Here is a 19,340-nt window from a genome sequence, read left to right as displayed (position 1 = left end):
CCAAGCTCTTGATTCAGCAGACTGTGTGGAGGTATAAGTATTTATTCATCTCACGCATCACTGATAATTGGCTGAAATCTATTCATAATCGTGTCCTGGATGGACGCCCCGTGTCCTTTCAATAAAATATTTCTTCGCTCAAACGAATGGAATAATACATGATTAAGACCATGTTTTTCATTCTATTAAATCTTTTGATACCTTCAATGTTTAAGCGTGGCAGCGTTATCATGTATTGATGTCTTACATCTCAATGGTCTATTGCCGTCGGGACATCGGCAAAGTCGACGTATCGATGGTTAGATCAATCGTCACGTTCCTACAGGGGAAACAAAGGTATTGTAACAATTAGGTCTCCACAGTTGCCCCGTGCCCTGCATGTCTATTGATCATTTTCGCAAACGATTTTATGCTCCTTGCAATATTGCTACAACTGTATGGCCAAGACGACTGACGGGCCTATTGTAATTAGTGTCAATGGGGTACATTTCGAGAGTAGGTCGAGAAGATGTCGAGGAGGCTACATGACATGTTGATGGTCCGTGGGCAAAACGCGGGGGACAAAGTCGGAGACAAAAAGCAACATGAACGATGTCGCCCAGGTCGTTTAGCCCGTGGTCAGCTTCAGGGTCGTTCCGGAGTAGAAATGGAAGACCCTCGTAGACGATGGTGAGTTGCACAGTCTCCGTCTGAACAATGTCACACACGCAGGCCCCAGTCTCAACACCGTCAGCAGTGGCTACATTAGACTGCTCGTAATGACTGTTCCGATGATAGCTTTTAGATTCCTTGCGTTTCAGGAATGAAGTTTTCTGTTTCTAATTTCTGATGATAGTGGTATTCTAGTTTTACGCCACAATAAGACACTTGCGTGTTTGCGTTGACAGATGTTGGTAGATGCGTTGAGTCGCGGTAATTCAGAGGCTTGGCTTAAATAATCACTGTTCGTGCTCCCTCATTGCGCTGTGTAAGACGGGAGAAAGGCTCTTTTGTGGTTATGAAAGCCTTCGCTCCATTCCTTGGACAATGAATCTCACTATAAAATATAATCCTTCTTATCGGAGAAGTAAATTTACAAGCCAGTGTGTCGAATCGGGTGTGTAAATATGCAAAGCTAAAACGAATCAGAGGCAGTTAGGCGAATGGAAATATTTAGATAACTGAATATTTATGTACTGCCCGCGTTGTCGTGTCGGTTGATATATGTTCGGCTTATCACACAACTCAAAAGAACGATCTATTACATCAACTTTTACGCTTCTCTGGAAATGGCGTGAAGCTAGCGTACAAAAACACCGGGCAATGATTGCACATAGCTATTGACAAGATTTGGCTGTGGTGTTCAGTGTGTGATGTACACCTCATTAACTACTCGCCATGCTACGGGGGCTGGTGCAACGTCGTTACAACGATATCAACTCGGATATGAGACTGTTACATCTGTGATTTATAGCCCTGCAGAATCTGCCTCTCCTGACGACCCTTGGCTTTGGGGTGGGGGATGGATGGATGAATAATAAAGCTGAGAGATGTAATTTTAAATTGCCGGATACTCTGTATTCTTAGGCTATGTACACAGTGGCATCGCCTCATCTCAATCATTACCCATCCTGCACAGGACATGTTTGTTTGTTTGTTGTTTAACGCCGCACGATATTCCAGCTATATGACGGCGCTCTGTAAATGGTCGAGTCTGGACCAGGCAATCCAGTGATTGACATCATGAGCATTGATTAGGATACGATGACATACATCAACCAAGTCAGCGAGCCTAACCACCCGATCCCCTAAGTCGCTTCTTACGATATTCATTGGTTGCTGAAGATCTATTCTATCCCGGATGTCACCGGTCAACAGGACAAGTATCCGCACGGAGGCGTTACCTGTCTGCTTCTGTCCCAGATCACAACCCATTCAGCCCCAAACACCCTAATTTGACATTGGAACATCCGCCTTAGAACATGGTCGTTTCAGCCCAGATCACTGTTGCTCAACACCAAGGCGCCACTCATCCACCCCAGAACACCGCCCAGATGCTCCAACACCACCACTCATTACCCCAACTACACCGCCCATCCTTCCCAGAAGTGCGCCAATTCTACCCACAACATCACACATCCGCGCCAGAACACCATTCATCCGTCCCAGAACACTATCCATCCGCGCCAGAACACCATACACCAGGACACCCCTGAGGATACACCCACTCGATTCTGACACATCCACCCCTAATCACCACCAACCCGAGCAAGACGACACATTCCACCCCGTCATCATTACCCGCCCGATCTTCTTGTCAGCCACGCAATTGCCTGGAAGAGGCAGACATCGATCTTACTCTGTACCGCGCACAGCAAGTCAAGTGAAGGAGTAAGTCCATCTCCCGAGCGAAACATTAGTTTATGAATCAGATACACCTATTATCCGGAATAGTTGTGCTTTGCCCAAATTGGATGTCGTTTGCATTATGCATAAGAAAGAATTCAATTAGCGTTTAGGATCTGTTTACAATGCATCCTAGAATATATGTTCAGTTTAAGGAGGAGCGAGTTCTATATGCGGATTCGTATTACTGGAACGCGCTGTGGGCAGCGAGAGAGTGTGCTTTGCTCAAATAAGACAATCTTTTCCCAGTTAACTGTTACTTTGTGTTCCTGTTAGTCTTTGTCCAGAACTAAGTGATGCTCTTTTATGATGATGAAATGCTACTGTTTATCACTCAGTATGTATTTGCCCTTTCTTATCAACGCGGGCAGTTAGGAGCCATGACGCAAACTGTATGTACGATGGGGTACTTTTCGGCAACATGAATTCAATCGCCTTTCATAGCTGGAAAGGAAACCTTCAATTGTCTCAAAGCCAAATGTTAGACAACAAGATATGTCAATTTTGAAACAGCTCCTTACAAAAATAGGTAACCTTAAGGTATACTAGAAAGCAATGACGTGTGATGTACAGCGGTCCATATACATCAGAGAGTTACACAGGCACTAGATGTGGTTCATGGAAGTAAAAACACATGTACCAGCCACGGTCAGTATACATCAGCTAGTTACACAGGCACAATATACGGTCCATATGGATAAAACAGTATCACATGTAGTAGCCACGGTCAATATACATCACAGCGTTACACAGGCACTAGATACGGTCCATATGGATAAAACAGTAACACATGTAGTAGCCACGGTCAATATACATCACAGAGTTACACAGGCACAATATAGGTCCATGTGGATAAAACAGTAACACATGTAGTAGCCACGGTCAATATACATCAGCTAGTTACACAGGCACAATATACGGTCCATATGGATAAAACAGTAACACATGTACCAGCCACGGTCAATATACATCAAAGAGTTACACGGGCACAATATAGGTCCATATGGATAAACAGTATGACATGTAGTAGCCACGGTCAATATACATCACAGAGTTACACAGGCACTAGATACGGTCCATATGGATGAAACAGTAACACATGTAGTAGCCACGGGGTCCACGTAGATCAGAGAGCAACACAGGCCCAAGATACGGCCTACATAAACCATACTGTGATGCGCTTAATAGGTTTGGCACATGCGCATCAGGGTTCTTTCGATGGAGTTCGACATCGGTTATCAGGCCTTACTCAAGAACAAACGAAGGGTATCTGTCTTTAACATCACGTGCTTCCTGTCCATATACGCATGGCAGTGGTATCAGTTATAACCTCATGTCCATGTCTATTAATCAGACAGTTCCACTTGTTACAGACAATCACACTGAAGGATCAAATTGCCCGATGGTATTTCCTCTGTCTGACAGCTGATATTCCAATAAACTATTCCATCATATCGACAGCTTTCCTGACAATACACTGAAACCTCATCAATCTGGACAAACAATTCATTGGGAATCATCTGGATTTGCGCATCACGGTTATGGGGTGGCGTTCTTGTAAAGAAAATTCCCCAAACAAGTTGAAAGGTCGAGTTTCCAGATACACGGGGTCCCGATTAAAGAGGTTCACTGTATGTGGTTCAACCTCATCGATAGCTTACCCAATAATACATGTATGTGATTCCACCACATCGACAGCTCACATAACAATATATGATTGCACCACATCGACAGCTTACACAACAATATATGATTGCACCACATCGACAGCTAACCCAGTGATATATGATTGCAACACAATGACAGCTTACCCAATAATATATGATTGCACCACATCGACAGCTTACCCAATGATATATGATCCCACCACATCGACAGCTTAACCAATAATATATGATTGCACCACATCCACAGCTTACCCATTAATATGATTGCACCACATCGACAGCTTACACAACAATATATGATTGCACCACATCGACAGCTTACCCAATAATATATGATTGCACCACATCGACAGCTTACCCAACGATATATGATCCCACCACATCGACAGCTTAACCAATAATATATGATTGCACCACATCGACAGCTTACCCATTAATATGATTGCACCACATCGACAGCTTACACAACAATATATGATTGCACCACATCGACAGCTTACCCAATAATATATGATTGCACCACATCGACAGCTTACCCAACAATATATGATTGCACCACATCGACAACTCACATAACAATATATGATTGCACCACATCGACAGCTTACCCAATAATATATGATTGCACCACATCGACAGCTTACCCAATAATATATTATGAATGCACTACATCGACAGCTTACCCAATAATATATTATGAATGCACCACATCGAAGGTGTTGTTTGAGAGTATACTTGTAGTCGACCAGTAATATTATTCATATGTAGTCAAGCAATATTGTGGGTATGGTGTTCTCATTAATTGAAGGGGGCACGGATGGCCCGGTCGTCTAAGGCGCCGCCATTCGCTGCGCAGAGTTGCGTCCCTTGGGCACGCCAGCTCCCATCACAATAATTATATCCTGCTATATATCATAATTAAACAAATGAGTCTATGGGATGATATTTTGTGTTTCAGTATACGATTCTGTTTGACTTGCAGTTAATGTGGCATATATATGCCATCACAATGTTTATTATAACTACAGACGAAAAACTGAATAAAAAAATGAAATACTATTAATAACTACACATTTCCGAGGGATTTCTTTAAAATGAAAACATTCACTTTTATCAAAGCGACATTTATCAAATACTGTTCATGCTATTAAATGACATAGCATGTTTACGTTTATCACAGAAGACCAGCATGTGCAGGAACTAGAGCCATGACAACTACATTACAGATTAGCTTGTAAACCCTTTCTGAAGGAACCCGAACTGCTTCCAGCCTGGGACTTCACCAATCTCATACACATGTTGATCACGTCGAAATACTACACTCATTCATTCCGAACTTGTAAAACATAAACAACGCGGTCTGAAGGAAACTGCTATATTTGCAATTGCTGTTTTAGAAAAAGAAATTAAACTTTGAAATAGTTTCCATTTTCATGTGTTGTATAATTTTGTCACCATGTTCTTTTAATGTGTACTTTTTTTGTGTGTAAATGTGTGTCCTATAGGCCATGTTGGCCGGACACTGTACGTAATTGTTTTCACTGCTGCATCTTCGAGATTGTGCAATTAACTAATTTTCTTCTTCTATGTTACTCTTAATCGGCTTCGGCAATTCTATACATGGCTGGTTCTCATCTCGATCTGCATCGGCCAAGACGTATACGAACAGGCTGTTTACATCTTATAAGGTGTACATGGTCACTAACATAGATGGACACGGCTACTGTGTTCAACTAAACATCCGTGATGGATTACTGAGGATATACATTTGTTGGGTGGTCGACCAATTGTTTGTTTGTTTGTTTGTTTGTTGTTTAACGTCTCACTCACCAATATTCCAGCTATATGACGGCGGCATGTAAATAATCGAGTCTGGATCAGACAATCAGTGAGCATCGACCCACGCAATTGGGAAACGATGACATACATGAAACCAAGTCAGCGAGCCTGACCACCCGATCCCGTTAGTCGCCTGTTAAGGCAAGCATGGGTTGCTGAAGACCTATTCTACCCCGGATCTTTATGGGGCGGGTGGTCGACCAAGGTACCAAAATTTTATTTTCGTTTTCACAAAGAGGGCAGTTCGGGGGTCGAGCTATATTCAAACGTTTTGTACGGACATTTCTTGAGCCGCTTCAAAGCACATACGATATCAAAATGTCATGGCGACATTAGAATGACAACCCTTGTCTGCATGAACATTTGATTACAAAGGCTAATTACCATGTACCGTGACACGTATATGTCTAGAATCACTTAACATGCCTTTAATTGAGAGATGCTAATCCCAGTTCGTCTTCCTTGAAACTGAAGGTGAAATGGCACCAGGTTGCAACTTCCCACTTTGAACATCGACTGCACCAGGACAGAAGGAACTTCAAATATGTTGCTTGAAGGGAGAGTTTTCAATTGTCATATAAGGTTTATTGCATGTTTTCTAACATGTTCCAGAGGCAGAGATTAAAGGTGATTAACAAAACTAAAGGGTTACTGAGAAGAGATCTATGAATAAAACTAACATGCCCAAGTAAAACTTAAGAAGTAGAGATTAAAGGAGATTGATGAAACTAATCGGCAACTGAGAAAATCTCAATTTCATAAAACAAGATGTTCATGTTGGAGGTAGAGATTAAAAGAGATTAGCGAAACTAAAATGTTTCTGAGAAGAGATCAGTTTAATAAAACAACATGTTCACATTGGATTTAGCAAATGAGGACTATATCAAACTGATTGCAAAACTCGCGATAAGGAAGACAACGTCCCAAGACGTGTGATTGTATGTGTGTGCCAGTGTGATGTGTGACTGTATATATATGTGTGTGTGTGTGACAGTAGCATGGTCTGTGACTGTATGTGTGTGTCACAATGTGACGTGTGTTTGTGTTTGTGTAACACTGTGACATGTGATTGTATGTGTGTGTGACAGTGTGATGTGTGACTATGTGTTTGTGACAATGTGGTGTGATTGTATGTTTGTGTAACACTGTGACGCCTGACTATGTTAGTGTAACAATGTGATGTATGACTGTATCTGTGTGACAATGTGATGTTTGACCGTATGTGTGTGCGACAATGTTATGTGTTACTGTATGTTTGTGTGACGTGTGATGTGTGACTGTATGTATGTGTAACAATATGATGTGTTACTGTATGTGTGTGTTACGTGTGATGTGTGACTGTATGTATGTGTAACAATATGATGTGTTACTGTATGTTTGTGTTACGTGTGACTGCACCATGTGTAACAGTTCCATGTGTGACCGTTATGTTCCATTGCGCGACGGTGTCATTTCGTAGTCACATAACCCAACACAACAGCGTTTATTCGCATTGCTGGATTAATATAACACCCTTATCTGATATATCTGACAACAGGCATCTTCAAAGACTGCAGAGTCTCCGTGCAGAAATCCCGAGGTGGACAGTTTCTGAAGCAAGAATTACATCAAAGCTGGGTCGGTGAATCTACTGACTCCACGTGACACCGAAGCTCCTGTCAGCGTGTTATCTGAATATCAACCCCTGCCATCAATCATTCTTATCATTCTTTCAGGCGGCGCTGGTGCAACGAAAGAAAGGACAAGAGTGACAGTTTTAAGTGAGAGAGTGATTGAGTGAGGGAGAGAATGAATGAGATCTAGGGTTTAAAAGAAAAAAATGAAAGAAAAAATGAACACTAAGAAAAACTGAGAAATGGGGGTGGGTGTTGCTCAACAGGGGATGTATCAGCATCAGGTGAAGTTGGCCGCTGATCGTGTGACAACGAACCGGCTTAATCAAACTAATGGTTAATGCCACTGTGTTGTCACTGAAGAAATGCTAAAACCTCTTTTGATATCAGTTATTATTCGACTCATAAATAAATTAGATTTGTTAAATAACCGCGCAATTCCTGATTATGACAAACATGCACATCTGGCTTGGCTATTTCAGATAGAAGCATGAAACTGGAATAAGTAGACGTGATATTGCGTAAGAGAGAGAGAGAGAAAGAGAGAGGGGTGGGGCGAGAGCTGGAGAGAGAGAGAGAGAGAGAGAGAGAGAGAGAGAGAGAGAGAAAGAGAGCAACAGGGATAGGGGAGAGAGCAGGAGAGAGCGAGAGAGAGAGGAGAGGGCTAGCAGGAGAGAGAGAGACAGAGAGAGAGAGAGACAGAGAGAGAGGGCGAGCTATAAATAGATAGAGATAGAGAACGAGAGACCGAGAGCAAGCGATAGATTAAGATTATGACGGGAGTATAAAATGACTTAAAGAAACTCTCCAGCATCGTGACAACTGAGATTAGAGGGGAGGGGGTGGTACCTGGGTGTGATAGCATGCACACAGAGTCAGGAACAACCCTGTAACGTTTTGCCACAAAATCAATAACAAAAGCTTTTACCGAAATTACCCGAGTCAACTTAAGATTCATACAACCTCGCGACAGCGATTTGGTTTCTATAAAACAAAAACATATCACTATGGCAACCCAGCTGGAGATATGTCTTAACCCACCTGAGCGGGGCTGTGTTTATATATACTGAAACAATATTTCCAGTCAACATACATCAGGAATGGCACTTCTGGTTCCGTCTGTCAGCGTTGATTAAGTTATGCCGTGCACAGCTGAGTGCTAACTTGAATCCTTTTTACTGGTACGGAAACATCAACACACTAGAATAAAACCACTTTCATCCCCTAACACGTGTGCGTAGATAAACTTGCGACCAGACAGTGTCTTAAAGTGTACCTTAAGCTGCTGATAAAAAACATCTTCCAAAATTAGAGTGTAATAGAGATATACGCAATAGGACCTCTTTACACTAAATCCCCAACACCCAGGCCTAACAGTGAGACTTAAACACCTGTATCCGTGACGTGTATGACGCCGTGCCACAAGGGGGCGTTGTAGGAGCAACCGGTGCCAGAGAATGGTGGCTAGTTATGGCTCTTCTAACTCGCCATCACACAGTCTAATGAAGCCATTTACCTAATATTCAGGAGATTTATTCAGTATAGAATTAAGTTAGGCCCGAGTCCTACACAATCGATCGTTATTATGACTCCCATGGTTCAACTGCTGGGAATATCTACCTTACCACCTCAGAGATACCTAGGACCTCTCAAAAGTGTGCCTGCCTGTGCGTGTGCGCGAGCGTGCGTGTGCGTGTGCGTGTGCGTGTGTGTGTGCGTGTGCGTGTGTGTGTGCGTGTGCGTGTGCGTGTGCGTGTGCGTGTGTGTGTGTGCGTGTGTGTGTGTGCGTGCGTGCGTGCGTGCGTGCGTGCGTGCGTGCGTGCGTGCGTGCGTGTGTGTGTGTGTGTGTGTGTGTGTGTGTGTGTGTGTGTGTGTGTGTGTGTGTGTGTGTGTGCGAGCGTGTGTGTGTGACGTTTGCGTTCACGTGTGGCGCATTTGCATTGCCATGAGGGGTAGCTTGTAGAGTAAGGTCATTATGTCTACACATTTGAAAATAAAAAAACGTCAATGCCAGAACATACCCAGTCCCGATTATCCATCGAGTCAGATTCCAATGTGCAAAATATAGCAAAATAGCTGTGAAAATTACATGAATCGTTAATCGGTATAAAAAAATCAGTGATAACACCAGGTGTTCGCGAAAAGGGGAAGCGTGTCCTGTCATACCGAAAGCACCCGCCACTCACTTACTTTGCATACGAAGGTGAATGGTTGTAACACGTGCAAGTATTACGTGTAGGTGAAGTAGTCACGCATCCGGCACAAATTGTCTGTGGCTATATATCAGCTGTATCAGTAGATATGTAAATCTTTATCCGTAGATATGTACCAGCCGTATCAGAAGGTTTGTACCAGCGTTATCAGTTCATATGGAAATCTCTAACAGTAGCTTTGTACCACCTCTATCAGTAAATATATACCATCTGCATCAGAGGATATGTACCAGCTTTATCAGTAGATATGTACCAGCGGATCACTAGATATGTACAGCTGTATCAGTAGATATGTACCATCTCTATCAGTAGACATGTACCATCTGTACCAGTTGTATGAGTAGATATGTACCAACTGTATCAGTAGAAATGTACAGCTGTATCAGTAGATATGTACCATCTCTATCAGTAGACATGTACCATCTGTACCAGTTGTATGAGTAGATATGTACCAACTGTATCAGTAGATATGTACGAGTTGTATCAGTAGATATGTATCAGTTGTATAAGTAGATGTGTATCAGCTGTATAAGTAGATATGTACCAGTTGTATCAGTAGATATGTACAGTTGTATCAGTAGATATGTATCAGTTGTATAAGTAGATGTGTATCAGCTGTATAAGTAGATATGTACCAGTTGTATCAGTAGATATGTACAGTTGTATCAGTGGATATCTACCAGATGTATCAGTGGACGTCGGGGTGTAGGTAATGTCGTAACGGTGTCGGCACTTATGTGGGGTGTAGAGTATGTTGTGACGGTGTCGAGGCAGAGTTGTGTGGGGTGTAAAGTATGTTGTGACGGTGTCGAGGCAGAGTTGTGTTGGGTGTAAAGTATGTTGTGACGGTGTCGAGGCAGAGTTGTGTTGGGTGTAGAGTATGTTGTGACGGTGTCGAGGCAGAGTTGTGTTGGGTGTAGAGTATGTTGTGACGGTGTCGAGGCAGAGTTGTGTGGGGTGTAAAGTATGTTGTGACGGTGTCGAGGTAGAGTTGTGTGGGGTGTAGAGTATGTTGTGACGGTATCGAGGCAGAGTTGTGTGGGGTGTAGAGTATATGTTTTGACGGTGTCGAGGCAGAGTTGTGTGGGGTGTAGAGTATATGTCTTGACGGTGTCGAGGTAGAGTTGTGTGGGGTGTAAAGTATATGTTTTGACGGTGTCGAGGTAGAGTTGTGTTGGGTGTGAAGTATATGTTTTGACGGTGTCGAGGTAGATTTGTGTGGGGTGTAGAGTATGTTTTGGCGGCGTACGTGGGAGGGGTAGATACCACAGATTTAATGCTCATGTCAGCACTGACATAATATAAAGATTGCACTTTCACAAACAACAAAGAATTGAGATTGGTTTGATGCAAACGGGACATTGGTAGCTTCCAGTAGTGCTCAGCTTGACAGACAGGCATTCTCCTCGTAATGTGCGCCATCAGGTAATGGCAGGCCAAATTAAAGCTGTACGCTGGGCTTTCTACCAACCTACAGGGTCACGAAAGTGTTCTGCTTGTCAGTCCAGAATGACAGCAACAATGCGTTAGTCTGCCAGCAATGTGCTGACATTTAACCAACACAGTTCCATAGGAAAGGCCAAATGTAGCTTCTCCTCCACCTTCACACAATCGGTAAGGTGTCCATTTACCCCAGCGCAGGCAAACATGAATAGAGCGTGGATCTTCAACAAATGTAGATGTGTTAGCGTGAACGGAAGATGGCTGAAGAGTGATGTCATCCTTCATATCTTATAGCGGGTCTATATATCAGTTTAAATGTTTGATAAACAAACATAAGTCACAAATGTATGATTCATAACGTTGAGTCATAAATAGGAAGACGGGAAATGTGTAATAAAATATGCGAGTTACACAATGACAACATATTAAGAACATATATGTGCTTATACAAATATTGTTCGCGAGTGCGCTTGAAAGGTTTGGAGTGTCGTTGGTAGGTTGGGATGGTGGGTACGTTAGGGGTGGTGGGGGATGTTGGTTGGGTAGGTTAATTTAAATTGAAGAGATGACAGGATGCTGAGTGAGATAAGGGGTGTCCATCTGTATCTAGTGGTCCGACTGGGCGTATATATACCAGGTACACGCTCAATGTTTACATGGTTTGGATGTTGCAACTGCCCGGATGTGTAGGTGAGTGGAACACCACGTGACAGACAAACTTGCCTTACCTGCATGGGAAGTGATGGAGTACATGATGAGGAAGATGTAGAAGTAGCGCATCCTGCCGCAGACGTAGGGTTGTTGCCGCTGCTCCTGTCGTCGCTGCATGGTGGGAGCTCTTCATCCAGCTCCGATCAGTCTCACACAAGATAGAACGCTATCAAATATTCATCTTTGATTGTAGATTTCGCTCTATTCAGTCCTATGTTGGAGTGTACTGGCGTTGCAATGAGCGCAATCCCTAGTCTCCTTGGTCTGGGGGCGACTGTTGAGGCGCTGCCTGGCGGGGCTGGCTTGGGGGGCGCCAGCACAGAGGAGGGAGGGGGTCGGGACAGGGGGCCGGCTCTTCACAACACGCTCAGCCCCAGTACGATCTCATTGGCGGACCAGTCTGCAGACAGCCTCCGTGATGCCTCTGCTGAAATAAGGAGTAGGGAAAGTGATTGCAGTTCTACCACGCCGGCACTGCCCTCCTAGCTTACAAGAAATTGGCTTCCACCAATAAGCTGGATTTGGTGTGGCGAGATATTGCCTTGGAGGAATGGCCTGAATAATGAATGGTACTACCACTTTTTACATAGACGGAGCTATATGGACAATGCTTTGATGTTCTGTTTTACGTTCGGTGGAATTTTGAAATACTCCTCAATTACACTATGACATTTGAAAATACCACAGCTTGGACGTGCTGTCATCAGCGAGTGTTCACAACAGTGGCGAACAGGGAGGGAGTTCGGTGTGGCGGACTTGGGGCGGTGCGACAGCCAGATAGGTTGCGTCCGCTCCTAGCTTTATTTATTGAGTGATGTGGCGGGAACACACCCACACATCACTCACACATAGTAATAAGTTGTTCATCTATTTCATACACAACGTCCACAACGTCTACATCGACCACAACGTGGGACATAGAGATCGTCACATGGTCAGCGTCCAATCTACCATTCACAATACTATACGGTGATGAAACCGTCTTACAAAAGAGAGTGCACTGCAAATTAACACTGTACAACCATCGACTCCGCCAACATGATGCACAACCACGCCGTAACACACACACACACACACACACACACACACACACACACACACACACACACACACACACACACACACACACACACACACACACACACACACACACACACACACACACACACACACACACACACATGGTTGTGTAAAGGCGGTGTGTTTGGTGTCCATGCTGGTGTCTTATGGTTGTGTACAGGCGGTGTGTTTGGTGTCCATGCTGGTGTCTAGTGGTTGTGTAAAGGCGGTGTGTTTGGTGTCCATGCTGGTGTCTATTGGTTGTGTTAAGGCGGCGCGTTTGGTGTCCATGCTGGTGTTTATTGGTTGTGTGAAGGCGGCGTGTTTGGTGTCCATGCTGGTGTCTTATGGTTGTGTGAAGGCGGTGTGTTTGGTGTCCATGCTGGTGTTTATTGGTTGTGTAAAGGCGGCGTGTTTGGCGTCCAGGCTGGTGTCTTATGGTTGTGTGAAGGCGACGTGTTTGGTGTCCATGCTGGTGTCTTATGGTTGTGTGAAGGCGACGTGTATGGTGTCCATGCTGGTGTCTTATGGTTGTGTGAAGGCGGCGTGTTTGCAGTCCATACTGGTGTCTATTGGTTGTGTGAATGCCGCGTGTTAGGTGTCCATGCTGGTGTCTATTGGTTGTGTTATGGCGGCAAGTATGGTGTCCATGGTGGTGTCTATTGTGTATGATCGTTTATATGGTGCCCATTTTGGTGATGGTGTTTTTTTATAGTGGTGTCTCATGGTTGTGTTATAGTGTATGTGGTAATGCCTGATTGTAGTGTCTATGGGTTCTTCTGTTGTGTCTGCCTGTGGTGTCGGGTGGTTTCTATGCTTTTTTATGTTGACGATGAAATCGTTTATTGTGCTGACTTATGATGGTGCTTTAGGTGGAGTCTATGAATAGTACAAATGATCGACCTGCTTGCAACAGCCATACATGCATTTATCAACAACAATGCACTATAATCCGTGAGGAGAAATGACCAATTAAGATCTGATAATGGCCTATTCACTGACATTCACAGACCAAGAAAAAGATTTGTGACAAGCACAGTGTCCTAATGAACAAATGTACGCGCAATCAGATGGCTCTAGAGGTCAAAGGTTTAGCATCGTATCTTTACGGTAGGGTTGGCGAGTGAACAAATGCCCTGCTTGGCGTGTTGATGATGTTGCTATTGTAAACGTGGATGGGAATTTTTGTTGATGTTGCTGGTGTAGCTGGGGTATAGGCGTGTTGCTGGTATATATGCTGGTGTCCCGTGTGTTGGGGTGTTGCTATTGCTGATGTTGATTGAGTAGTTACTCTACGGACGTGCTGCTCATCTTACGTCAATGGCCATGTTGCTGATGTTGCTGATGTTGCTGGTGTTGCTGGTGCACCCCTGCATTACTTAATATGTTCCGTTCCTCCAGCGAGCCCCGACAACACGTCGGCCGGCCGCTCCAGATAGCCGCTATGAATCTCGAGCCGAGCTAATGCGATTTTAAAAAGTCCACAATACTAATCTAGTTATGTCGTAAATTGAAAATTATGACACTCTTAACCTAAGAAATCCATTCACGATACGAAATTAGTCCTATCGATCTGCAAATGAGAAGCGTCTCTTCTCCATGAGGGGGGCTCAATCTTGCATTGAGGCGAATAAACGGCGAGAAGGCAATGTTTCACGGCTTGTATAGGAACAGTCAACCACTGCTTGGGTCGTCTAGATCTCACAGTGCCTGACAAAATATTGTAAACAGCTTCGTTTGGTTCTGATAGATGGTCTCACATCTACTAAGATAATCAATACGGGCCTTGAATCATGGATGATATAGGAACAAGATGGATGCAAACATTAATGCAAGAATTAATTGTCCTTTTTGTTCTTCAATATAATCTGTTGCCTTCACCACGCAACAACTTGCAAGAGGCTATTTCGTCTTTGAACACAATTCAAAACCAGGAATGTGAGAAGATTGTATATAGAATACAATCACTATGTAGATATGCAGCGCGTGGAAGGTGGTGGTGATGCTGGGTAGGGATGCTTAGTAAACATCTACATTACTGCCGGTACTCTCTACGATCTCTTTACGCACCCGGAGTCACTTCATTACATGCTGGTATCTCTAAATATCAATGTGACGTTTGGTTTAACAAAACATCCTCACAAAATGACATGACGCATTCCGAGTCTTATAACAGGTGGGGGCACGGGTGGCCCAGTCGTCTAAGGCTCGCGATTCGCTGTGCAGAGTTGCGTCCCTTGGGCACGCCGGAAACCTATGATTATGGGTTCGAATCCCGGTTCGCCCCGATTATGTTTCTAGGTTTGTCAGCACCATACCCGTGCTTGTGGGTTTCACCGAAGTGGTAAACGTCTGAGACCTGCATCACTTCGGGCTTTCCTCCCACATTAAGCTGACAAGCCGTGATATAACTGGAATACTGTTAAAAGCGGCGTAAAACCCAACTCACTCACTCACTCTTATGACATGTTATCATGCCAATGACTGACGCCCGACCGCAATTACACGGACTGACACAATGACACGTTGATACTATGACACTATGGTAAAACGGGATTGACAGGAACTATGACACAATGACACAATGATACTGGCATTACAACACTGTGGCACTATAAAACTCCAAAGCACAATGACACTTCGTTGTGACACTGTAATACAATTATTCACTTAGACAGTACAACACAATGACACAATAAGACGGACTGACACGATGACACTATAACACCATGACACAATAAGGCGGACTGACATCAAGACGCTTTAACACAATCGCATTAAGATGGTCTGACACTATGACACTATGACACTATAACACAATGGCACTAGTCCCTTACTGGCAATGTACCATTGACTGACACTATAACATTATGACACAATAAGACACAAATAATAGGTCATTATGGAATTGCCAGATGCTGCGGACAATATGACGCTTACATTCCAACACAATCAACTGACAGCATTCATTGAACATTTGACACTAATATTTCACCGCTAATATCTGCGGGGTGCATTTACAACAGGACACTAACACGTCGTCAATGTAGCAGTGACGGACGCTACTGACAATATAAAACTGACTTCCCCCTAAACACTTACAATTACTGTCGGTTTGTGTTAATTGTGACTATTCTATGAGATTTGAACCGCAATAACTTATCAATAAAACGTTCACAATGGTCGTTTAATTGACGGCCCGTTGCGCCGGTTATACTGGAATACTAACGGTGTGCAGGTCACCTCATCGATTGATGATATTCCAAACGTCAGGCACACACACACACACACACACACACACACACACACACACACACACACACACACACACACACACACACACACACACACACACACACACACACACACACACACACACACACACACACACACACACACACACACACACACACACACACACACACACACACACACACACACACAGACACACACAGACACACACACAGATACACACAGACACACACACACAGACACACACAGACACAGACACGCACACACACACACACACACACACACACACACACACACAGTCACTCACACACCACACACACACACACAGTCACTCACACACCACACACACACACACACACACACACACACAGAGTAGGAACAAGGTGACTACACAATGCGACGACAGCTAACGCTACACAAGCGTAAAACGTTCACGACACTGGACCTTAAAAGCTAGTTGAATAATACTCATTCTGAGGGTTATTATCAAGTATTGATCAGTATTGATAAGTATTGGTTATACACATTAACACAATTGTAAAACTATAAATATAATCAAACTAATAGAACATAACAGAGTAGAACAGAACAGAACAAAACGTTTAATATTCTCTGGTTGCTATTTTCGGCTTGTAACGAACAAGTGACAATGTACAATGTGAGATGTATGTGAATGTGACAATATGTACAATGTGAGATGTATGTGAATGTGACAATATGTACAATGTGAGATGTATGTGAATGTGACAATATGTACAAAGTGATATGTATGAGAATGTGACAATATGTACAATGTGAGATGTATGTGAATGTGACAATATGTACCATGTGAGATGTATGTGAATGTGACAATATGTACAATGTGAGATGTGTGTGAATGTGACAATATGTACAATGTGAGGTGTATGTGAATGTGACAATATGTACAATGTGAGATGTATGTGAATGTGACAATATGTACAATGTGAGATGTATGTGAATGTGACAATATGTACAATGTGAGATGTATGTGAATGTGACAATATGTACAATATGGGATGCCTGTGAATGTGACAATATGTACAATGTGAGATATATGTGAATGTGACAATATGTATAATGTAAGATGTATGTGAATGTGACAATATGTACAATGTGAGATGTATGTGAATGTGACAATATGTACAATGTGAGATGTATGTGAATGTGACAATATGTACAATGTGAGATGTATGTGAATGTGACAATATGTACAATGTGAGATGTATGTGAATGTGACAATATGTACAATGTGAGATGTATGTGAATGTGACAATATGTACAATGTGGGATGCCTGTGAATGTTACAATATGTACAAAGTGAGATGTATGTGAATGTGACAATATGTAAAATATGAGATGTATGTGAATGTGACAATATGTACAATGTGAGATGTATGTGAATGTGACAATATGTACAATGTGAAATGTATGAGAATGTGACAATATGTACAATGTGAGATGTATCTGAATGTGACAATATGTACAATGTGAGATGTATGTGAATGTGGCAATATGTTCAATGTGGGATGTATGTGAATGTGACAATATGTACAAAGTGAGATGTAGGTGAATGTGACAATATGTACAATATGAGATGTATGTGAATGTGACAATATGTACAATGTGAGATGTATGTGAATGTGACAATATGTACAATGTGAGATGTAGGTGAATGTGACAATATGTACAATGTGAGATGTATCTGAATGTGACAATATGTACAATGTGGCGGATACAAGATTAGCCGGAAGATTTAACATTGTCCATAATGAGATTGTTTCATAACAGATAGTTTGGTACATCTAAAAAGTACTTTAAGTTTTGACATGTTTGGTCTACTTTTGGAATGTACAATTATCTCTCTTAACTGAAATATTTACATTTATAAATATAGTGACTTTCATCACCTAAAAATGAAATATCCTCAATTTTGGACATAATTTACATTTCCTTTCATATATTAGCCTTTCAGTTGGCACTCCGGCACCCGATCGGGGACAATGGTAATTCCAGTAAGAGTGTACATAGGGATATTTGTATCATTGGGATACAGGCCTGGACGTGGGGCAATGTGGTGTTGGGAAACTACTGGTTTCTATAAGAATTAAGTTTTAATTTTTAATTACGTGATTGTGTGTGGCAAGATTTCTTTAAAATTCGGAAAACCCCAAAATATATGCCTGTCTGTGGTATAATGTTAAAAAACTTGTATACAGCCCTACCAAGGAGGAGGGTCTTTAGACGTGACATGCCCTCATATTAGCATTACATTCATACATCGTCATACAGCCCCACCAAATAGATAGCAGAGTTCCACTGCTTCGCGTTGCACTGGGTGTAAAGGGAAGACTTTGGTTATAAACGGAAATGTTTAATGTTATTTTGAGAACGACAATCGATCAGTTACAAGCCGACCAATGGGCGAGATGTGCAATTGAACTAACGGCGGGGTTACGTTTGAAGGAACAAGTTGATATCATGATGGGTGCACCTACGTACGTTTGCAGACATAGAGCTTGTGTCTGTAACCCTCTTTCCAAACTTCAAACCAATCGTCCGTCGATCAAAGCATGTGTCCGCCAGTCACTCTAGAGTCCATACATCCACTGTCCGTCAAAGCATGTTGTGTACTCACATGCAATGTTCTTAAAGACTCTGGTGTACTCACATGCAATGTTCTTAAAGACTCAGGAGTATTCACATCAAATGCCCGTCAAAGACTCTTGTGTACTCACATGCAATGTTCTTAAAGACTCAGGAGTATTCACATCAAATGCCCGTCAAAGACTCTTGTGTACTCACATGCAATGTTCTTAAAGACTCAGGAGTATTCACATCAAATGCCCGTCAAAGACTCTTGTGTACTCACATGCAATGTTCTTAAAGACTCAGGAGTATTCACATCAAATGCCCGTCAAAGACTCTTGTGTACTCACATGCAATGTTCTTAAAGACTCAGGAGTATTCACATCAAATGCTCGTCAAAGACTCTTGTGTACTAACATTCAATGTCCGTCAAATATTCTTGTATACTCAATCCAATGCCTGACAAAGACTCTTGTGTACTCACATTCAATGTCCGTCAAAGATTATTGTCTACTCAATCCAATGCCTGACAAAGATTCTTGTGTACTCAC

At 42.7% G+C, this 19,340-nt stretch overlaps 1 protein-coding gene across 3 annotated transcripts in view; it reads right to left on the bottom strand.

Moving 5' to 3' along the window:
- LOC124142701 (neuronal acetylcholine receptor subunit alpha-10-like) overlaps window positions 1-19,340 on the bottom strand; it is a 233,111-nt gene that overhangs the window by 126,892 nt on the left and 86,879 nt on the right. For 2 of the 3 annotated variants that reach the window (XM_046511290.2, XM_048400758.1), the window contains one exon: window positions 11,889-12,298. In XM_046511290.2, coding sequence (XP_046367246.1) covers window positions 11,889-11,988 — 100 coding nt within the window. In that variant the 5' untranslated portion in view covers window positions 11,989-12,298. The remainder of the gene's footprint in view (window positions 1-11,888; window positions 12,299-19,340) is intronic. The other variant, XM_048400757.1, reaches the window with a different exon arrangement.

Source organism: Haliotis rufescens, unplaced genomic scaffold (assembly GCF_023055435.1).
Source record: "Haliotis rufescens isolate VD_foot unplaced genomic scaffold, xgHalRufe1.0.p SCAF_20, whole genome shotgun sequence".
Classification (NCBI taxonomy): domain Eukaryota; kingdom Metazoa; phylum Mollusca; class Gastropoda; order Lepetellida; family Haliotidae; genus Haliotis; species Haliotis rufescens.
The sequence above is the reverse complement of the archived record's forward strand: the minus strand, read 5'-3'. Positions and strand labels throughout refer to the sequence as shown.